Source organism: Pleurodeles waltl, chromosome 10 (assembly GCF_031143425.1).
Source record: "Pleurodeles waltl isolate 20211129_DDA chromosome 10, aPleWal1.hap1.20221129, whole genome shotgun sequence".
Taxonomy (NCBI): Eukaryota; Metazoa; Chordata; class Amphibia; order Caudata; family Salamandridae; genus Pleurodeles; species Pleurodeles waltl.
In genome coordinates this window covers 454170442-454194579 of record NC_090449.1, presented here as the reverse complement: position 1 = coordinate 454194579, position 24138 = coordinate 454170442, and the positions used below count along the sequence as shown (strand labels likewise).

The 24138-nt window shown below is 44.1% G+C and overlaps 2 protein-coding genes across 7 annotated transcripts in view; one reads left to right on the top strand and one right to left on the bottom strand.

The window, feature by feature from the left end:
- The window catches only part of SLC4A2 (solute carrier family 4 member 2), a 2186615-nt gene that overhangs the window by 2752 nt on the left and 2159725 nt on the right, over window positions 1-24138 (bottom strand). The window lies entirely within an intron of this gene.
- The window catches only part of TMUB1 (transmembrane and ubiquitin like domain containing 1), a 281266-nt gene that overhangs the window by 182920 nt on the left and 74208 nt on the right, over window positions 1-24138 (top strand). Inside the window, exon 4 of the mRNA XM_069210740.1 lies at window positions 20204-20284. Within this exon, the coding sequence (XP_069066841.1) occupies window positions 20204-20284 (81 nt within the window). The remainder of the gene's footprint in view (window positions 1-20203; window positions 20285-24138) is intronic.

Below are 24138 nucleotides of genomic sequence, written 5' to 3'. Positions count from 1 at the left end.
AAAGTAAGGCCTCTTAATAAAACTTCAGGTACCAGTGCTTCGGGAAATTAACACATAGAACAAGGATTGGTCAATAGACAATGTAAGGAAAACTGTTTATTTCAAGAACTCAATATTATTCATTACTGATAGATAATGTGGAACTAAAGTAGGAGCCTACAAGGAAAGGGAGGCAGCATAATATATTTGGAAAATGTACAAGCTTCCGCACTTGCTCAAAAGTATGCTGACTCAAATGTTTAATTTTAACAGGAATTTCAAAGCTGGGAAATTATTGATAACAAATAAACCTATTTAAGTGGGATGCAACTCAAATGTATCATTACGATTAAGTACGGAAGAAAATGTTATACCCAATCCGCAAAAGTAGGGATTTCTAAATAAAGTAACAGCAGCCTTTTCACGGCTTGGTTTCCAGTTCCGTGTATGTTACGTCTAATTCTTTAAAATGTTCATAATACTATTCTACAGAGTTCATAATTCTCAAAACATTACAAATGCAATTGGAGGCAAATTCAACGTTTTCCGTATGTTATTATGGAAGTACCCATGAAAACTCTTCATGATGCAGACTGGTTCTTGTACCGTTTTGTTTACCTACCGGTACAATTGTTTCTCTCTATAAGACATATTGTGGTTCCCTCTGTTGTTCCTTATAAAATACTCTTACGCACTTGGGCTTAGTATGTGCTAGAGAAAATAATATTAAAACAAATTAATTTGTTTAAAGTAGAGCGACTTGATATTTTTGCTCTGCTGTTGTTTTGAAGGAATATTTGCGGAACAAAAAAATATTAACTGAGGTGAATGGAGGAATTGCCTCTTTCTCTAGACGAGGCTCTGCTCCTGTAATATTCATGTCTCCCTATGCCAGGGAAGTGTCTTGAGATCTTGTGACAGAAGCTCACCTGGTGGAGTTGACAGACTTGGTGGATGAGGATAATCCCAGATAAGAGGTCAAGGTTTGAAAGTGGAGCCCACCCAGCAATAGTGTAATGCACCACTTTCCAGCTGCACGACACAGACAATTCAACATGCATGTGTAAAAGGGTCGTCAGGCAGAGTTGTAGTGAGACTGGATGGTGTTGCTGCATGGGACCAACAAAGACGTCCCATGCAGCAACACCACCCAGTCCCCCTTTCTGGACTGGGGGCCAGGGACCATCCAATCAGATGTTTGGAGAGGAAAAGGCAAGACGGGGCACCAATGGACATAGATGCCTTCACCCTCCCCTGGCAGCAGGGCCCACTCATGTCTTCACAGTGCATGGCATTTTGATGCAGCGGCCCTTACTAGAGTTTGGTCAAACAGATTTTACGTTGGCACTCTTTTGGAGGCACTGCTCTCCCCCTATTTTTTGGTGTGTTTGGCTAAGGCGTTTATAAAGCGAGATAGGTTACTGTTCTTGGTGGAGACCTGAGGTAATGAGTCTGCTACAAAATGAAGCAGCAGCAACAGAACACAAGTAAAGATTTCCTGCTACCGCTTGGGGTGCTGATCCGAATCTGAAACATGTCTAGTCTCACTAAAAGCGAGATGGCCCTTATGGCTTTAACTGTGGCTCTGAAGAAAGCAAAGATTTGCCAAGATTGATCTCCTTTGAATCATCGGTGGGAACTTCAGATGCAAACATGTGCCCTTTGGAAAACAAAAGTGGTTGCAGTGAAGGGAGAATTTGTGGCAAGGGTCAACAGTGGAAAGACTGTCATTACCTTTGGAGCACCACAAAGAATTAAAAAATGTGCCACAGAGTCCACTCTCCAACTAGTAGAGTTCTTGGAGAACTGTTAGCATGGCGTGAAATCAGTATCCTGGAGCTTCCATCGGGTGCGGGACAGATTTATTTATGAGCTGAAAAGGAGCACTTTCTGACGAATCAGGTGAACCCAAATAAAGAAGGTCTAGTACTATTTAAACACGTGTTCACACTGGTACTACCAAAATATTGTAATTTTCTTTGACTTAGGTGCGGAAACTAGGGTAAAAAAGAACTATCTTCAGGAGTTAAAGACTGCTCTTGGATCTTGGGGATTCTGGCCTCTTGGTCCCCACTAAGTTGAAAGTGCAGCATGATGATAGGGTTCATAAGTTCATTCAGCTGGATGCAGCAAGGACGTTTGCTGCCTGTGCTAAAGTGACTAAAGGCATGATTTAAAGTTTGGCAGATATCCTGTCTGCCTTAGTACAAGTGTCATAAGATATAATACACTTGTAATAAGGTGGGTGAGATATCCAGTTTTCTAAATGCTAAATCAAAGCCTAAGGGCCTGATTTTGAAATGGTTGGTTTATTCAGACCCGTACGTAAACCTCTGTTCATGCATGGGTCGGAATTATGAGTTGGTAGGTATTTAAAATATCTGTTAATGATCAACCTTCATTAAATATGGTATTTATTATATCATGCAGATTTTGGGGTGTTAAACACCACAATCAGCATGTTATTACACACTAACCCATAACAGGTGGTATTTATCGCCCGCTACATAATGTTAACCTGTGGTATCGTTATTTATCAGGTGTGATAAAAAGCATTAATCTCTTAATCAAGGCCTAAATCTGCAAGATAAGTTTTGCCTGACTCGGTTCAGCGGATGAGTTAATTTGAGTCCTCAGCAGGACTGTGTGGATGAACAATCACTTATTTTCAGTATCTTTCTGGTGGAGACTTTCTTTAACCGCAGATTCATAACATTCTGAATTTCCCCAAGGCCAGACTGGATCTGAAACATTTTACAGCAACTGCTCATAGCAACATCAAACTCGGACGTGGCTTATTCCTGCCTGAGAAAGTCGCAGTGCAGAGCCTTATTATACAAGCTTTACCTGTGTCCACAGCAATGCTTTGCCTGGCTAGAGACAGGAAAATCAGAAGTACATCAGACAGGTGAGTCTGCAGCAATACGACCTGATGGTTCTTGCACAAGACTTGCTTCTTAAACGGTTCGCGAGATGCTAAGATGACATTCACCACCTTCTCAGGCAGATCGGCTCTACTCAGCTGATTACACTCAGTTCCCACGCATAGTGGTGCAGGCTGCGGAAGTCGGGTGCAGCACCCTGCTCTGTTGCTAGGCTAACAGGTACTCCTGAAGAGGAAGACAGAGCCAAGGACAGGTTCACAGACTCATCAGATCAGAGTACCTCTTTCTACGAGCCCACACTGGGGCTATCAGGACAAGCTGAGGCTCCTGAGGACTCCAAGAAGCAGAGTCAGGGATGCATACAGACCACGTAAGGCAGAAAGCATCGCCCCTGGAGCCTTGAGGCAGACACTCTAGAGAGCAAAATGCTCGGCAACAAGCATTCTCGGTGGCAGTGAAACAATCTATCCAAGGATAGATTATGTTTGGACCTGAGACATCGAAATCAGAGGTCATGCGGGTCTATAAGCAACATCTGGTTACTGCAATGGAGGCAAAGCTTGAAGGTTTTAGTTTACGGGGAGACGTGACCCACTGTCACATCACAGAATTTTGGAGCTGGCAGACAGTGACAAGTTCAGGAGCAGAGTTTTAGGTCCGTGTTGAAAAAAGAGCGCACAGGTGGCACTTACATACGGTTCTCTGCCGTCCCTTTCAGAGGTGGGGCAAGGCTGCTGCAGCGTTTTACGGCACCACCTGTTGGCAAATAGGACAAGTTGCTGGAATAGGTTTCCTGATATAGTCTGGCACATGGGGAGATTCAAAAGGTGAAGAATGCAATTAGAAATATCAATAAGACACTTGGGTTACTAGTACTGACATTTGTTGGGTGATTATTGTTTTTCTATTTGCTTCCTAGTCAGGAAAGGTGTGTTGGTGATAATGGCATTAGGGAAGATGTACTGCTGTTTGTTATTACTGTATACATTATGTTGTGTTAAGTGGGTAGTATATAGGTAATATTGACGAAGTGTTCATACACCTTATTTCAATTAAATGTATATCTCAACAATAGCAAAGCTGATGATAAGTCTCGCTTAGGGGTGCACTATTGTCTTTGGCAATTCGGTGGGGGTGGTGAACAGGAGGGGTGGTAATGGATGGTGAACGAGAGGGCGGGAGGGGGTTGTTGTGGGGGTGTTGAACAGTAGGCGGTTGGGGGTATATTTCAGAGGGTGACCAAGTTCGAATATCGACCTGGCTCAACATCTTGTGATGCTGGGGGGAAAAAAATCACTATTGTTGCTCATGTAAAGAGCTCCAGTACTTTCGGGTCCAGTTAGTGCTAAATGTAACTGGTGCTCACTGAAAGAGCTCCAGTACCTTCGGGTCTAGTTAGCGCTAAATAAAACTACAAAACACCAACGAGGTCATCTAAAAAAACACCTCAAAACTCTTGTCTGGTGGCTCCTGGCCACAAACCAGAAAGTGTAAAAGGAGGAACAATGTTAATATTTTCTGTCTCTCGCAGCACTCCCAGTTCTTCCTCTGCCCTCTCCTGCTGCAGGGTGAGGTCACAGGCAATGCATGTGGAAACTAAGTAAAGAGCCCTTCCTGGAACACGTCTGGATTGATAGCACACGTGTGATTTGAATGCTGCATGCTAAAGTTCATCACTCTGCTGAAAATTCCACGTCACCGTTTGGTCACCAATGGCTTCTATGGAGTCCAATTGAGGTAATTGGCTCAAATGAAGGGCGGACCACGAAGGATGCCCTCCCACTAAGTGCACTGCACATGGGTGCCATACACCCATAAAAGACCAATCTGCCCCTGAGTGAAGCAACACCCACACAGTCTGGACTAAACCGTTCATGAGGGTAGCTCGCGCACGTAAAATCATTTAAAGCACGTTAGAGTGCCAATTCCTGCAGCACGGTGTAAGAGACACAGAGAAGAGTGTGCTAATAGTACGTCGCAGTCTAATAATTGTTCATGTCTGTAGACAGCGCAGGGAGATGCCCCTGCCCCCTTCCTATTCTCGAACTGGTTCTCAGGCAGCTGCATTGCAATGCTGGGACTGAGACAGCAGCAGACACAGACAGCAGAGTAATACAATTCCCTTTCTGCCAGTAGCTTTTTAATCAAAATAAAAACAAAAAGGGGGGGGAACAAATTTGTACTGCAGGCCATATATTTGGCTTCCTTTGCTTGTTTCGTTCAGTAGTGTTTGACCCGGCTCTGGCATTGGCATGAAGTAGATCGCGTGATGCTTGCTCAGAATGTAGGGGCATGCAGTCGTCCCCAGGCTTCCATTCCGCTGCCAGCGTGACTTGTAAACACTCCCCTTCTCACCACTTACTGAACACGGAGAGTCTCTAATCATGACGATACATGAAAAAGTAGAAAGTGAAACATGGACTAGTTCTACTGCACTGACAATTGTAATTCCTTTTCCCCATTATTTCACACAAAAACGACTTTCAGAAAATGCTTATATGCCATTATAAATTATGTGTTTTGGAACCCTGAAGAGAAATTCCAAATTGACATAGCCAACTAGCATGGCCGGGAAGCATTCACTAGCCACTGTCACATTTACATTGTTTGAGTTTTGAATCACGGATACTATTACAACCTATGGCAGACCTTCCGCTTCCCTACAGACAGACCCGGTGGAGGCGGCAATAAAGCAGAGGATTTCCAAAGACGGATAATTTTAATGTCTTCTGTCTCTTGCAGAACTCCCAGTTCTTCCCCCACCCTCTTCTGCCGCAGGGTGAGGTAACAGGCGAAGGGTATAGAAATAAAATAAAGAGCCCTGCCTGGAACAAGTCTTAATTCATAACAGGCTCTGGGGTCCTTGGGCAAATGTGAGAAGAAAATAAAAATGTTTACAAGTCTGTTTATAGGGGAAGCCTGGAGTAATGATCCGGAGGCTGCATTCCTCAGTCTGTAGATGGCACTGGGAGAGTAAGTGAACTCACTCCGAACAATAGCATCAGCAGGAATCAAATACTAACGTAGTCTCACAAAACACCAGATGAACAGACAAAGTGCAAGGATATAGTAGTTGACCGGTGATCCGTGGAAGGGAGAAAGAGGAAGCATTGACCACTAGCAAGCAAGGAGTTTTAAAGGACACTGAAACAAACAAATGAAAGCAGTGGGTGGGGATTGAGCTCACAAGAAGTATAAGTATACTAAAGTATACATGAGGTCTTACGCTGGACCTAAAAATGATAACTGTGTCGAATAACACTGCAATGGCTCTTGACAATATGGGGAGACAGACAAAACAATGGGTTAGCAAAAATTAAATAAAGAAAAGAAGCTAACAAAATGTTTTGTACGCTATCTAATTTTTTGGAAAAGGTGCTTGCTTCAGGGAAGGTTTTTTTTCTCCCTTACGTTATTTATTAAATAATTATTGCAAAAGCAGTAAAAATGTGTACTTTAGTTCAAAAACCAAATTAGCAAGATCGCAATAGTTAAAGCTGACAGAATGTTGTAAACTTAAGAGGAAAGAGAGTGGGGGGGGTGACAGGATGCACAGAGCAAGATGGCTGCATCTTAGTGCAGCCCTGCGGACTGTGGCCAGCAATCCTGCATTTATCCTTGCTATGGGAGCACATCTGCCCCATCGGCTATGTTCTGACACTAGCGTGGCATGGTGCTCGTGTCCATTCGCCGCGGAGATCTGTGAAATACGCAGTCCCAGTGCTTTGACTGAGGCCCTGGGGCCCACACCCAAAATGGAGGCTGTGGCGCACTAGCTGGGCCTCAGCGCTGCAGGACTAGTTGGTGCGACGTCACCAGCAATGGCATAAGCCTACCGCCTGGAGGTCGCGTCCTTGCAGGGGACTGCTGGATGTGACCGCTGTGTGGAGTGGTGCTAGCTCGGGCCGGGGGCCACGTGGGGTGTAAGACCTGCTGAAGATGGTGTTTCTTATGTGGATGGGCCTTTCACCGGTTCGTGATCGGCTGCGGCAGGGCAGCCTGAGAAGACAGTGAGGACTGTAAAAGCTGAAGAGATGTGAGTGCACATTAGAGGTGGGGGAACGACTGGCAGTATCAGAGGACCTGCGTGCTATCACTCTCCTGTGGTGCTTGGTGGCCTGGCTGGCAGTGACTGGAGCACTTTGCACTCTGCTTTGACTTGTGGACAAGAAATGGGCGCACAGGAAAGGTAAAGCAGGAGCCCATAATGCACTCCATGTTGGGACTCTAGCCGCTTGCTGAGCACCTGGCACCATGAAAAAAGAAAGACGCCACTGGAATATTAGCCAACCCGCCAATGTACCACTCCGACTGCCATGGCAGTAGCAGCCGCCAGGCTGGAGATGAGAATCTCCAGCCCGGTGGCCGCCATTATGCCACCGGCAGTCTTATGGGGCACATTTATACTCCGTTTGTGCTGAATGTGCGTCAAAAATTTTGACGCACATTCGGCGCAAATCATGCACCATATTTAAACTTTGACGCCCGAGCCCGCGGACGTCAAAATTCCTCTGTGTGAGTAATTTTTTGGATGTGGGAAACTGCCTTGCGTTAATGACATGCAAGGTAGGCGTTCCCGCCTAAAAAATGACTTTAAGGCCTGTGCGCCTTATTTATACTTCAGTGTCATTTTGACGCACAGGAGGGGGCAAGCCATAAAAAACGGCGCACAGCCTGATGTGTGCCATTTTTTAATGCCTGGGTCAGAGCAGGCGTTAAGGGACCTGTGGGCTCACTTCCATGGTCTCTGACCATGGAAGGAGTCCAGAGGTGCCCTTACCTGCCCCCAGGGACACCCCCTGCCACCCTCGCCCACCCCTGGAGGACACCCATGGTAATACAGGTAAGTTGAGGTAAGTATTTATTTTTATTTTTTGGAAGTGGCATGGGGGGGGCCTAATCTGGGCCCCCCTACATGCCACTGTGCCCAATGACCATGCCCAGGGGACAGAAGTCCCCTGGGCATGGCCATTGGGCAAGGGGGCATGACTCCTGTCTTTGCTAAGACATGAGTCATTTCAATGGGGGTTGTGCATCAAAAAATGGCGCAAGTCCGGTTTGAGGCATGATTTTTGCCTCAAACCTGACTTGCACCATTTTTTGACGCACAACCGCTATTTTACCCTACGCCGGCGCTGCCTGGTTTGAGTCTTTTTTTTTTTTTAACTCTGACCAGTCCGCAGCGCCGGCTAACGTCATTCCTTAAATAAGGCGCCCGCATGGAGCGTTGGAATGGTGTTAGCAGGCTGTACATTTTTTTACGCAAACCAGCGCCGGCGCTGGTTTGCGTCAAAAAGTATAAATATGGGCCTATACCCCTGCCTACCTCCATGGTTTTCGTGGCGTTCGTCACGCCACAAAAACCATGGCGGTAGGCCCTATCAGTGACAGGGAATTTCTTCCCTGTCACTGACAGGAGGCCCCCTCCCCCCAACAATCCCCTACACCCTCCCAACACCCCCCAAAACACACACACTCATACACACATACATACACGCATGCATACATTCATTCACGCACACATCCGCACACACATCAAAACCTACACGCAGACACGCATTCACATTTCCATACATACACGCACACACATTCATACACGCACTCACACATTCATACACACACTCAAACACATTCATACACGCACGCAAAAAACACTACACACCCACTCGCATTCACGTACATACTCACACATACATGCACTCCCCCCACACACACTCACACAACACCCCCACCCCCTCCCCTGTTGGAAACCCAACTTACCGGAATCCAGGGGGTCTTCCGGCAGGGGAATGGGCGCTGCTACCGCCAGCAGCGCCCACCAGCAGAACACTGCCAGGCCGTATTACGTAATATGGCTGGCGGCGGTCTACTGGCGTGGCACTGCTGGTAGTAGCAGCGCCACCTTACCGCCATCCGCCAGTATGGCCACAGCCGGATTTCCGTCCCTTCTTGTGGCGGAAATCCGGCTGTGGTCATAATATGGCGGACGGATGTTAGCCGCGGCAACGGTCTTTTGGCGGCCATACGCTGTGGCGGTAGGCGGTTTTTACTGCCATTCTCTAAATGAGGGCCTTTACGTCTTGGAATGTGCGGGGATTGAATAACATGAAAAAAGCTAGACAGATATCAGCATACCTCAACAGACATCATGAGCAGGATGCCTAATTGCAAGAAACACATCTGTCCATGCACGCTGAGGATCTAATCGGAGCAAAATGTGCAGGCATGTGATTGGCCTCCTCATACTCTACCTATTCCAGAGGGGTGATTATCTTAGTCCCTAGGGGGGGTTCAGTTGCAGCTCATGCACTCGGAGAGTGACGAACACGATTGCTATGTTAGAGAGCAGGGCAAGTTGTGTGGCACCATGATCACCATGGTTAACTCATATGAATGACTCGTAATTCTTCATGCGTATCTGGGGCCACCTTCATGTACTGTCAGCGCTACGTTTGATCTGGGGAGGAGCCCTTAATATATGCTTAGACCCAGGACTGGACAAATCTGCTTCCTCAATCGGTCAGGATAGGTGAGCTGCAAGAGTCATGAGGGACTCTGTGATAAAGTTTATGGCCTTCGATGTGCGGAGGACAGGTCACCCAGGGGTTAGGGAAGGTACATATTTTTCGACAGTACACAGCTCATGGTTACGCCTTGACTATTGGCTGACAACATGGGAGGTCCAGGGCTGGCTGGCGGTGGTCCAACATCTTTTCCGCCCTCTTTCACATCATACCCCTCTCTACATGACTGTGTATGCCCCCATGTACGCCCTTCCGCCATTGTGTTGGCAATTACCTCCAATGGCCTTGTTATATCAGGCATTTCGAGACACAACTGGGGTGGCCATTGTGGAGTACTTTCTGCTTAATGAAGACTCAGTTGCGAGGAGAGGGGGTCCTCTGGGGGGCCTTAAAGTCCTCTATTAGTGGAGTGTGTATCGGGGCACAGACTGGCATACTCAGGGACATTAGGACCAGACAGCGAAATATTGAAAACACTTTGTGCAATATGGAATGTGACTATATCTTCAATCCCTCACCCTCCACACTAGTGCGTATTCGAGATCAGGTGACTGATTATAAAGAGAATGCTGAACAAGAGCTGCGTCACCTATCTCGGTGACATTCAGGACCAACGTATGGGGAGGAGGGCAGCTCAGGACGGGCCCTGGCCAATAAATTAAAGACTCCCAGGGCTCAGGCTCACGTAGTAAGTATACTTGCCCCGGATGGAGAACTATGCTACGACACTAGATCTATTTTGGACCAATTTTCTTCTTTCTATGCTGTGCTATATGGGCATAAAGAAATAGCAACACTGGATGAGATAGCTAGCTACCTTGATGATTTTACTGCCTAGGCATGGCTATTCTCGGGCCAAAGAGAATACCTAAGTCAGCCTTTTAATGTGGATGAAATAAAAGATGTCATAAGTAGTTTACCTAATGGCAAAGCACTGGTTCTGTACGGCATTCTTGGTGAGCTATATAAAGAATTTGCTGACCTGTTGGTGATGCATCTCTTACGATTGTTTGAGGAGGCGGGTTCGACAAAATGTCTACCGCCCTCCCTCAGGGAGGCCCTCATTGTTACACTGGTTAAGCCAAACAAAGCTCCAGAACTAAGTGAATCATATCACCCCTTCTTATCGCTCATCAATATTGATATTAAAATCCTGGCAAAACTGATAGATGCCCAGGTATTGCTGCTAATGCCCAATATGCAGGACTTATTTCCACCCGTTGCGCCACTTATAATCTCCGGATGCTATTCACCCTACTACATCACCTGGATCCCACTATGAAAGCTGCATCAATTCTCCTCTATGCCCTTAAGGCGTTTGAGTCCATTGCTTGACCCTATATGTTTACTATCCTGCAGGGGATAGGTATTTCTCCAGGATTTACTGACTGGATAAGACTGTTGTACACTGAGTGGATCGTCAGAGTATGGATGAATGGTGTTACCTCAGAACCCTTCTCGGTGTGCAGGGGTACCCGTCAAGGGTGCCCTCTGTCACCACTATTATTCGCTTTGGACCTTGAACCACTTGCCTGCATTATTTGGCAACACCATGTTGCCGCTTGCCTTAAATTTCATCTCCCCCCCATTGGCAATATCTCTGTATGCATTATACGTGAGAGACCCGGGGACCCACTTGGCCGTTCTTCTCCGAGAATATGTGCGACTTGAGTGGATGTCCGGATTGAGTCATAGAAATGACGCAAATGCGGAGCAAAACAAGTATAAATATGTCCCTAATTGCGGTAATTTGACTATTACCTCAAGACTAAGGGCCCGAAAGTTTGGCGGATGGGAACACCCGTGCGGCAAACTCTGGACCGGTTGGTTGCCAACATGCTGGCTACCTCCCTGCCAGCCCCATTAAGACTTTCCCGCTGAGCTAACCAGCGGAATCCAAGGTTTTCCTTCCAGCATTATCGTAATCGAGCCAGCAGCAATGCTGCACCTGCAGGGGGAACCAGCACCCTCATAACTATATGCTACGGGCATCTGCAGTGGAGGGGGCCCTGCACCTGTTCTCCGCCAGCCTTTTCATGGCAGTGAAACCGCCATGAAAAGGCTGGCAGAGAACCAGGTTGTAATCAGCAGGGCGGCGTTGCATGCAGTGCTACCCTGGCTGATTCTAACCTATACTTCAGTCAACATGTCTGGATAGCTGATCCCGGCGGAGACGGCAGTAGGTAGGCGGGGCTGCCCGCCAACCTCGTAATGTGCCGTTTGGACAGCCACAACCCCGGCGGTCCAACAGCCACCGTGAATGTGGCGTTCCGAGGACCGCCATACTCGTAATAAAGCCCTAATTGCCATAAGGATTGAACATCACCAATATATTGTAAAACCGAGTGGATCGTTTTTCTGTACTTGCTTGAAGATCATGGTTGCTCAACAGAATATGCACTATGGACATGGAGTTATCTGTTGTTTTATGTTACTGACATATCATCAGTGCTTAGTAAAATAATAGTTGTTAGGTGTACTCAGGACATAAGTCCTCCAGGAAAACTTTGAGGGGACTAAATATGTAAATTTCAAATGACGACACAGGAAGTTATGTCATACCCTTATAATAATCCTTACCTAAAGGGTAAAGGGTCTATTTTACAGAAACACCACATTGACATAATTACAAAGAAATATGAAAATAAAAAATTTTGGTTTTACTTTTTTCCACTTATCAAAGTTGTAACTGAGCTTGGAATTGGTTGATAGTGACAACTTATTTTAAGCTGCCACATGGAGCTTCAAATTACATTTGTAAACATGTTTAAGTGAATAAACAAAATGTACTTGGGAAAAAAACACAAGAGGAAAAGGAGAAACTATCAATACAAGTAAACAGAAAAAAACCTTTACTTTGAAAACTGATGCTGTTAAAATTGAAAACCAAGTATGTAATTGTTAATAAAATCATAACATTCTAAAAGGAAGGAATAAACAATACATTGTATAATAGGGTAAGAAAAAGAGAATTACATAATAATTGAGAGAGAGTGTCACAGGTCAGAAGTGGAAAGTCTAACCATCATACATTACTATCACTCAAGTAATTATAATATATGTCACTTTTATTGCTTTGCAAAAACAGCCAGAAATCAGAATCAGTTAAGGCCATCAGATCCTTAGCAGAGACAGGTAGCTTCGCACCTTCACTATAAACAGTCAAAGGCCATGGATACCTTTTATTTGGGATTGTGGTAAGTGAAGTGTAAGGACTAGCCATAAGACAAACTTTCAGGTTTATGGATAGTGCTCTGGTAGAGATTTGTTTTGTTAATGTTCTTCACAAAGTATATGTAAAAGTTATACGTATAAGCAGAGTTTTAATGAACAAGTTACTTACCTTTGGTAATGACATATCTAGTAGAGACATTTCTAGTTGCAGATTCCTTACCCTAGAATTCCCTCCAGGTGTCAGACTGGACCTGGAGATTTTTCTTTGAGCAATACCCCTGCATGCGATCAGGTGGCATTGGTTGACTCCGCGGGCATCATTGGCGTAGTGGTCGTATATAGGTGCCAGCCTGGCGTACTGACATCACTTTCTTCTCACGGCTTTCCACGCCAGTAGCGCGGAGCTATTAAAAACACTGTGAATGGTGCACCAAAACTAGGGCCCTTAACGGGAAGTCACTAGAAATCAATTTGCAGAGTGGGGAGGATGGGCGGGTTGGTAAGGAATCTGCAACTAGAATAAATCTCTACCAGATATATCATTACCAAAGGTAATTAACTTGCTCATCTGATAGATACTTCTAGTTGCAGATTCCTTACCTTAGAATAGAAACTTGGGCAATACCATTCTCGGTGGTGGGCTGCGAACTAAGATCACACAAAAAAGTCCTGCAGGACCGAACAGCCAAAGTAGCCATCTCGGGGGACCTGACTATCCAAGCAGTAATGTTTAGTGAACGTGTGCAGGGATGCCCACGTCGCTGGCTATCAGATATCCAGGACTGGAACTCCGTGTGCTAACGCTGTGGTAGCAGCAGTTGCTCTGGTGGAATGAGCACACAAACCCTCAGGGGGTTGTTTTTTTTGCCAAAGCGTAGCACATCTTGATGCAGAGGACTATCCATCGAAAGATGGTCCTCTTCTGCACCGCCCTTCCTTTCAACGCACCCACATAACCCACAAAGAGTTGATTGTCCACACAGAAATCTTTAATGCGATTGAGGTAGAACATCAATGCTATTTTTGGATCCAGGCGGTAGAGTCTCTCCTCCTCACGAAAGGGATGTAGGGGTGCGTAAAAGTAGGCAAGGTGATTGATTGGCCTACATGAAAAGGTGTCACCATTTTGGGAAGGAAGGAAGCCCTGGTGCGAAACACCACTTTGTAAGGATGGACAGCTAATAATGGTGAATTAAAAGAGAAAGCATGGAGCTCACTCACTCAGCGAGCAGAGGTGATGGAAATCAAGAAGGCAGTTTTAAGAGTCAAGACCTGCAGGTGACAGCTGTGGAGCAGTTCGAAAGGAGCATACATGGGCTATGTGAGGAACAAGTTCAAATCCCATTGGGGCATTATGAACGGGATAGGAGGGAACATGTGAGGGAGTCCTTTAAAAAACCTCCCAACAATTGGAGATTTGAACAGAGAAGGTTGGTCTGTCAGCCTTAAAAATGTAGTTATGGCAGACAAATAACCCTTGGGGTGCCCAGAGCAGACCCTGCTGGGCAAGAGAGAGAATAATGAGGGGAACTTCCTAGAGAGCTGTAGAAAGGGGACCAACAGATTTGTTGATACACCATGCCACAAATTTGTTCCAACAACAGATATATATAGTTTTGTTGGAGGGACGCCTGGCTGCCAAGATAACATCACAGACTTCAGACGGAAGGTCAAAAGCAGTCAATTGCCTTCGCTCAATTTCCACACAAGGAGGCAAAGACTGGACAGGTTCGGGTGGAGGACCGTCTCCTGCCGCTGCGACAGAAGATCCTCCCAAAGAGGCAGTCTGATCAGAGGATTGATGGCCATGCCCAATAGCTCGGAATAGCTTCATGCCCTGTCTGGAGCCAACAGTATCACTTGGGCCCGGTTGTGTCTGATCTTCTTCAGAAGTCTGGGCAGAAGTGGTAATGGCAGGAAGGCGTAAAGGAGGCCTGAGATCCACTCGTGATGAAAAGCGTCGCTGAGGGAGTGCCATCTTGGAAACTCCAACGCGCAAAACAGCTGACATTGAGAGTTCTCTGCGGTGGCGTACAGATCTAACCAAGGCTCTCCCCACTGCTGTAAGAGACCTTGTGCCATTCATGATTGACTATGCATCGATGGCTGAGTTTGTCTCCTCAGGCGTTTAGAGAGCCTGCCAGCTGTTGAACCATCACAGAAATGCCCTGGGGTTCCAGTCATGTCCAGAAGCGAAGAGCCTCTTGACAAAGGGCACATGGCCCCACTCTGCCCTGCTTTTTGCAGTGGTGTTGTCTGTGAACACCTGCACTACTTTCCCTTTGAGAGAGGAAAGGAATGCTTTCAATGCAAGTCAGGTCGCCCGGAGCTCCAAAAGGTTGATGTGGAGCCTGGACTCTGCCAGAGACCAAAGGCCTCAGATTTCCGCCTCTGCCATGTGGCCGCCCCATCCCAGGAGTGACGTATCTCTCACTTCTGTGAGATCTGGTTGAGGAAGGGAGAGAGATCTGCTGCTGGCCCAATCTGGATTCGATAGTCATCACTGCAGATCTAGTGCAGTCCCCCCTGAGATCTGGACCATGTCAGAGATAATCCCCTGATGCTGCGCCCACTGGAACTTCAGGTCCCACTGCAGAGCCCCCATTTGCCATTTGGTATGTTGAACCAGCAGGATGCAGGAGGCCATGAGGCCCAGCAGCCTCAGAGTCATCCTCACCAAAATCCAGGATAGAAGCTGGAACATCGGAATCATAGCCTGAATATCCTGGAATCGCTTTTCAGGAGGATAAGCCTAAAACTGTACTGTATCTAGAACAGCTTCGATGAAAGGGAGCATCTGAGAGGGAGTCAGGTGTGACTTCGACACGTTTATAGTGAACCCTAGAGAATGCAGGAGGTTCCCATGGTCTGGAGGTGGGAGACGACAGCCTGGGGCGAGTTCGCGGTAGGGGAAGACTGAAACCCCTAACCTGCACACATAAGCTGCAAACACTACCATCACTTTTGTGAACACCCAAGGGGCTCTGGTAAGGCCGAAGGGGAGCATGGTGAACTGAAAGTGCTTGTGACCTACCACAAATCACAAGTAATGTCTGTGAGCCGGCAGGACGGAATGTGGAAATAGGTGTCCTGCAAGTCCAACGCTACCATCCAGTCTCCAAGGTCCAGGGCAGACAGGACCTGAGCTAGAGTTAGCATTTTGAATTTCTCCTTCTTGAGGAAGAGATTGAGGGACCAGAGGACTAAGATAGGGTGAAGACCCTTGTCCTTTTTGGGCACCAGAAAATAGCAGGAATTACAAACACAGCCTACTTCTGGCCCAGGGACCCTCTCTATGGCTCCCTTGGCCACAAGAGCCATGACTTCCTTGTGGATAAGTGCCAAATGATCCTCCGACAGATGATCGTGTGAAGGTGGCATGGCCGGAGGAGAAGTCTCGAAGGGAAGAGAGTAGACAATTGAAGGGACAATTTGCAACACCCACCTGTCCGTGGTGATGGATTCCCAGTGGGGCAGGTGATGCCGGATCCTGCCGCCAACTGGTCCAGGATGTTCCAACGGACTAGGAATGCTTGTAGGCAGTGGAGAAGGCAGGGGTGGACTGGGTGGACTGCTGGCTCCCTAATCAACGAGCATGTGGGATCCCGCGTCCCCGGAAGTGCTAAGGCTGTGTAGCATGGTCGGTGGCCAGGTGGAAATGAACGCGGCTGGGTGCACCTTCCATAGCCATGAAAGGAGTGAAAAGTGGACTGTGTGGGGGAGAGGAGAAGCTGCGAAGCCAAGGGACCGAGCCGTAGCCTGAGAATCCTTAGAGCGCCCAAGCGCTGAGTAGGCTTTGTCTCTGAAGAGATGGGTGCCATCAAAGGGCATGTCCATTAGAGATTGCTGTACATCCCCTGAAAAGCCAGATGTCCTCAACCAGGCGTGGTGCCTCAAGGCCACTGTCGATGCAACTGATCTATCTAGTGAGACAGTCGTATCCAGTCCACAACGAATCATAAACTTTGCTGCATCTCTCCCATCAGTAACAGCTTGGGAGAGAACCGCCCGGGCCTCTGCCGGGATTCGAGGCAGCACCTGCGCGACCGTATCCCAGAGAGTATGGGTGTCGGCCCAAAAGGCTTACAGTGTTCACAAACCGCAGCGCTAGCCTGGCAGAAGGAAACATTTTCTTCCCAATGTTATTCAGTCTTTATGATTCCCTATCTGGGGGAGCAGAAAGGAATGCATCTGAAGAAGAGGAAGCCTGGATCACAAGGCTCTCAGGCATAGGATGTTGGGTCAGGAATTTTTGGTCGGTCGGCACAGGCTGATGGTGGCGGGCAACCGTCCTATTCACAGGAGCCCCTGTGCTGGGTTTGGACCAGGTACCTAGTAGGACGACCGTAAGGGCTTCATTAAAGGGTCGGAGGGGTCCCAAACTGGAACCCTCAGGCTGAAGCACCTCGGTCAGAAGGTTAGTACTGACCTCCACAGAAGGAAGCTTGAGGTCCAAAACCTCAGCAGCCCTTCTTACCACCGTGGAGTATGAGGCTACCTCCTCTGTAGCCACGGTGGGGGGAAAAGCATGCCAGAGTCAGTAGAGGTATCTTGTCTGCTATCGTCACACAATTTCTGGAACAAGTCCATGCCAGGGTCAAGCTGGTATTCTAAAGGATCCAGTGACCCCTCTACACTATCTCCATATCTTTACCCATACAAAGAAGGGTCAAGATCTGCCCTGGGCCCAGGAGAGCCCATGGAAAACGGAATCTGCATTGAGCGATGCAGGTCTGGCTACGGGCTGTCAGGGATAAGTATAGGATCGATGTTGATTGCGGGCCCAACCAACGTCTGTCCTGACGCCAGGGAAGGTTGTGTTGGCATAACCAGCATTGCGCTTTTAAAGATGCTTTTAAATCTTGTTCCTATGTCACATTTGCTCTGTGTTCACAGACAGAGGTCAAAAGTCAGTTTTTCCTTCTGACTGCAGAGTTCCATGACTTTGTAAGGTGAACTGTGTGACCTGCTGCTTAGAATGTAAAATAAAAGCATGTAGGGTGTTAGGTTTTTCCTAACACACAATATTTAAATGACTAAGTCAACTGTGCAAACATATCAACATATATTTCAGTAGTTGCCCTTTTTGTTATATCTCTGTGTAATGAAAAAATATTTTAATAGGATGAAAACAAATCAGAATACTTTACATGTTGGTGTGCAAAAGATATGTTTTCTGAAACCCAATTTTCACAGATTGTAAATACACTATACAGTTTTATCAGTAAAGCTGCAAGTTAGTGGAGAGGTTTTTGGACATTTCTTGAAAAGTTAGTGTGTAGATGACAATATGTTACCACATCATGGCTTAGTAATATATTTATGAAAAGTGAGTGTTTAAACAAACTGAGAAACACTCCTGCCCTAATGGCAATGTTGTTAGTAAACTAAAAGAAGTCATAGGTTATGTAGGCTAGACCACATGGGTATGTGGGCTACATTCTTGTGATGCCTGCAGCAAACTTGAGTCTGCTTCATCAAGCAAAAGAGGTTTTTTGTACTTCAGAAATGCTGAGCTCACATACTTGAAGGTGCAATCATATGTGAGAATTAAGAAAAAGGCGACTCTGTAAACTATTTGCCTAGGATCACACAATTTTAAACCCGTTTACGGGTCAAGTACATTACAGTTAGGTCAAGTAGATTATTTAAGTTACTCAACCTGCAGGTCTAGTAAAAATGTTATGATTTTTCGAGCCCTGAGGAAGTGACCTTGTTCTACTGGCTAGCGACAAAGCTCTGCCATGTTCAACCAAGGGCAGTTCTTATTGCAGCAATTTACAAAAATGGCCAGCAAGTGCAACCTGAAACCTGTCCTTGGAGATTCATATTACAGTAGCATTCAATCATGAAACTGAATTAATCTCAAAGAAAAGCGGAGAAGAGATCTCTTGCCGAATGTACTTATTAAGCTTTTTATTTGCGCATTGAAAATAATATCAATAAAGAGTAAAGACAATATTATTTTTTGTACTACTTTCAAATACTATGCACTTCATTGTGTTTGTTTTAAGTTTGTAGCCTAGATGGCAATGAAGCGTTACAGCCCAGTTCATGAAAACAGTGCAGCAGAGTGTATTGATTGTGCTACTGTGTCTTAAGGAAAGCGAGCACTTAGCCATGCAGCATTTCATCTGAACCAAAGTGGATAACAATTTCAGTTGTGCATCTCAAGAGATCCGATGGCCTCATGGCATAGCTGTTTAAGATTATTATGGGGGGGAGGGCCATGATGGCCGAGGAGCAGTAGTTCCAGCCTCTTGTGCTGTCAACCAACAAATGATCTAAGCAAACTAAAATCTGCGGAATAATTTCAAAACTGCAGGGCGCTAACCTGAAGTCCCCCTTAATAGACATTGAAAATCATGCAGAAAAAGAAAAGCAGCTGGCATGGATTAGAGAGAACAGAGGCCATAGGGGAAAACACACAAAATGGTGGCGACCGCAACTATTCAACAGAGGAGAAGGCCCTGAAGCAGCAAACATCCATGGCTGGAAACACCTGACATGACACTGGACCACAAGACAATATTCATGTGTGCACGCCCCAAAGATACCGCCAACTAAATACATCACTCTGGAGACACAGAACATGAGACCCTGACCGTCTCATGTTGAGTCAGGGAACAGCAGCCATGAAAGCAAAGCTATACTCGTTTATTGCCAGACCGACAACTTCAGGCACACCACTGACATGCAAAGAAAGTCAGGGTTAAATGGCTGCGAAATCAGGACTTGCTCTCTCTAAGGAATACTTATTAAGCGGTCCTGCAAATCTTAATAAAGACCTAGACTAAGGGCCTCATTACAAGTTTGGCGGACGGGAAGATGGGTTGGATTAAAGTATAGCAATGAAAATTACTATACATTAAAAACAAAATTAGAAAGTCACTGGAAAAAAACAAAGGTTACAGGGACTTTATAGTTAGGAAACAGAATTTAAAAAACCTTAGAAATTCACTCAAAAAAAACAAATGTTACAGGGACATTACAGTTAGGTTCTGAATCTACCCGTACAAAACCACAGAAATTCAGCAGTTATAGTTAGATTTCTTTCAAGTAACTATAACTTGCGCCCTAAGGTAACTATAACTTGCACCGCGCCATGGACAGTTATCTGATCAATAATTTTACTGCAGATGTTACAGTAACATTATCAATGATGTTGTCAAAGATGGCATGAGTGCTGTAATTTGTGGGGTAATTAGCCGTGCATGTCGAAGGCGCGAGTTATAGTTACCTTATGGCGTGAGTTATAGTTACTTGAAAGAACTGCTGAATTTTTATGGTTTTGTACTAGTAAATTCAGAACCTAACTATAATATCCCTGCAACCTTTAGTTTTTTAAGTGAATATATATTCACAGGTATGATGGCAGCCTCACCCCCGCAAGTTTGGCGGTCCAACATTCGGACCACCAAACTCGTGATGAGTCCCTACGACTTCGAAAAAGTGATAAGAACTAGAAAAAAAACTATGACAAACCAGCAAACAGTTAAAACGAAGTAAATATACATAAATTATTAAAAAATATAAACTCACCCCACTAGCGAGTAAAAATAAACCTAACAACCTCAACCTCTACTAACTACCAACAAATAAACATTTAAAATTAAAGTGATTTTTTTTTTCTTCCAACAGAAAAGGAACTACCTGCTCCACATTAGAACTCCACCAACGGAAAAGCTGCAAATCAAAGTGAAACATCTCAAAAAAATACATGTACGTATAAAAAATAGAATTGTTGCATCATTTTATATGTAAATAACGCATGTATAAACTTTAAAAAAATATATATATTTATTCTAATACACTACTTACAGATATAATGACAGGGAGAGCCAAATATATAATATCCCAGAAAGGAAAGCAGGTACTAAGGGACTGATTAAGACCTCGGCGGATGGGATATTCCATCACAAACGTGAAGGATATTCAGTCCGCTGTATTACAAGTTTCATTATACCCTAAGTCACAAGGGCTGTACGTACAACAAAGAAAGTGCATCAACAGAAAATGTGAATTAGAAATGTACCAAATAATATTCTAATGCATACCATGGGAGGAACACTACAAAAGATGATGTTCTAATTCATGTAAGAGAACACAACCTCCACCCCAAATGTGACATAAATAGAAGTAAGAGAGGTATTGCACGATATAAGAGGCAGGCACTAGCTCTCAGACCCCACTATCAAAATCCTAAACAATATACTGCCTAAAGTCCCCAAACACATCATAGGCCAACTACCACCTATACCCACTTTAAAATGTTTAACGCATGAAAAAAAAAGCCACCAGTGCTACTCCTCCCGCACCTAGAAGATACCAAGACATAGAAATACCTGAACATTGAATAATGACACATAACGAGAAACCGTTCCTTTTATATGAATCTAAACAATGATAAAATAATTCTAGTATTTTCTACAGCAGATAACATACTAGAACTAAGCCATTGTCAAACATAGATGATGGATGGGACCTTCAAAATGTGTTCCAAACCATTCACTCAGAGATACACCATGCACTGTGAAAATTAAAACATAAATATCCCTTTTGTATATTCCCCCTACAAATAAACAAAGAAACAGCTGCCACAAACTCTTAAACTACAATAAACATAAAACAAATAACCACTACCCACAAAAATAATCATAAGCTTTGAACAAGACATGATTCAAACCATTTAAAAAATTACACCCTCTCAGCCATTCAAGGCTGTTACTAGCATTTCAAACAAAGCATATGGAGACACCTCCAACAATCTGCACTATTTGCAGAATATGCTACAAACACCCTTCGAAATAAAAACAAATAACAGCACCAGCCTATGTCCTAGTCACAGAGGTAGATAAACACTACAAAGCCCTTTCCACCAACAAAATGAAAACAAGCTAAGCCCCCTAACGGATTATTTTGAAGACAATTGGGCTGGCAGACTTTATTGCGCCAGACACAGGCACTAACCCAAATTCCAACTACCATGGTGGAATGTCTATGACAGCACATTGGCACCGGAAGGCAGAACAACATAGGGGAAGGATGGCACAATGCCTTATAGTCCACACTGTTCAGAACCCAACGTACACTGAATAACTTTATAAAAGCATTACAAAAACAGCAAAGCTACCAACAACTATGAATGAAGCAATCTGTTAGCCAAATTGCACCTAAACCTAGCAAACAAACAAAAAGAATGTACAACTTGCTACAATTTAAAGTCAAACACTTCATGAACAACAAAGGAGTATATTACTTAGAAATAATATCCAAAAGCACAAAATAAAACAAATAGTATTCTACAAAAGTCCCAAAAATCTGTTACAAAATCTAAACCAACATCACAAATCATTTTTATCTAAATAATAAACATAATACTTTAATACACCAGTCTAAACATTAAATAAAACTCCAATATTAAATAAGACTGAAATAATAAAATATAAATTATTTACACAAAAAATGTAAACGTCACCAACCAAAAAGCTCAAGTACAAACTCAATCCATCATGTAAAATAAATAAATACAACACATAAACCACACATTTCCAAATAACAATATACAGGAGAAATGTAAACCTCACCAACCAAAAAGCCCAAAGAACAAACTCAATCCATCATGTAAAATAGATACAACATATACACCACACATTTCCAAATAACAATCACATAATATTTAAACAAACAAGAAAATATAACACTTCCCACCCAAAAGAAATAATTAATTACTTTTCTATAAACACTAATATTAATGCAACTAAATGTACAAAAAAAATCCACAAACAATACTAAGGGCCTCAGTACAAGTCTGGTGGACTTTAGACTGCCAGACTTGTAGTGGCAGGCAAACCACTGCACACCTAGCATTCCGACTGCCAAATTACGACCATGGCGGTTAGGCTCTAGGGGACCGCCGCCACTGCCAGGAACATGGTTACCGGCAGGGTGGTGGCGGTCGGAGCTATGACAGCACTGAGTTCAGCACAGTCTCCGCCAAGCCTTTTCATAGCGGGGTCCCCGCCAAGAAAGGGCTGGCAGAAAGCCATGTCGTGGGCAGTGCAGCCCCCCCTGCCCAGCACCCTCATAACATCTGCTACGATAGACAGTGTGTGTTCCGAGGGTGCTGGGAGTACCCTCTGTGCGACAGCATTGGCCTCAGCTTCATCAAAAGCTGAGGCCAATGCTGCTGCACTGTTTATAATCGGCTGACCGGCAGAAACCTCAGGTTTCTGAGTTTTCCACTAGTCAGCCCTGTGAAAACCTTGTAATCAGCCTTTTGGGCTCCACGGCAGTCTCCTCTCCAAGGGGCTGCAGGCCGATGGTCGGTCTGCCAACCTCGTAATAAGGCCCTAAAACTAATCTCTAGACCTCACGCCAACACTACCCCCATCAAAACCCTTTAGAAAAGGACTTACCTGTTCCGAAGAACAGCAGCACCTTGCCACAACCTGGGTCATGGAAAATAAACTAGAAATGACATAACAGACTACAAAATAGAAAGTAGCGGTGAAATAAATGGCCACTAAATGAAACTAAAAAAGCACTATCTCAGCACAGAAATGAGTTGGAAATAATTTAAAAATGTTGAATAAATGCATTAAAAATGTTGAAAATTTAAATTATTAAACATGTACAAATTGCCAAAACATGTTGTAAAACTGTTAACAAATGTAATCTATAAATTAAATAATAATATAAAATATATACAATTATTTAATATATACTGCAACAACTTATGATAAAATGATGTTGAAAATATGTATATAAAACAATTTAAGAAATGTTAAAAAATTGAATGAAAAAAGTGGAAAATGTATAACATACACTACTATATAAATATTATTTACTTTTTTGTGTGAAAATAAAACTACATTAAAATGTGTCATTTATTTATCTACATGTACATGTTTATTTTAAGTTGAAACAAATATATATTTAAAAATGTAAAAATACACATTAAATAATCTTTGAAAACAAATACAATTAGAAAAATGTTACATGTATTTAGTGAATACAAATATGTAAATAATATTTATTAGAAACATACAACTAACTTTTTAATTATATTTCTAAACACAAATAATACTAATTAAATAACACAAACTATTTCTGCTAACTAAAAATAAAATATAAACAAAGGATTTCTCACTAAAATTATACAATTAAATAATCAAACTTCAATGTAAACCATTTTAAAGAAAGTGCTGGACACTAAAGGGGTGACATTTATTATTCCAATTATAATCTAAACAAATTTGGGAACGGTGTTGGGCACTAAAGGGGTGATATTTACTATTCCCATTCCAATCTAAACAGATTTGGGGAACATATTAGACACCAAAAGGATGACATTTAATATCTCCACTCCAATCTATACCAGTTTGGGGAAGGTGTTAGACACCAAAAGGGTGATATTTACTTTTCCCACTCCGATCTATATCGATTTGGGGAAAGTGCTGGACACTAAAAGACTGACACTATTGGTAAGGTGTTGGACACTAAAAGGGTGACATTTACTAATACCCCTGCACTCTATACCAATTTGAAGAAAATGTTGGACACTAAAGAGGTTA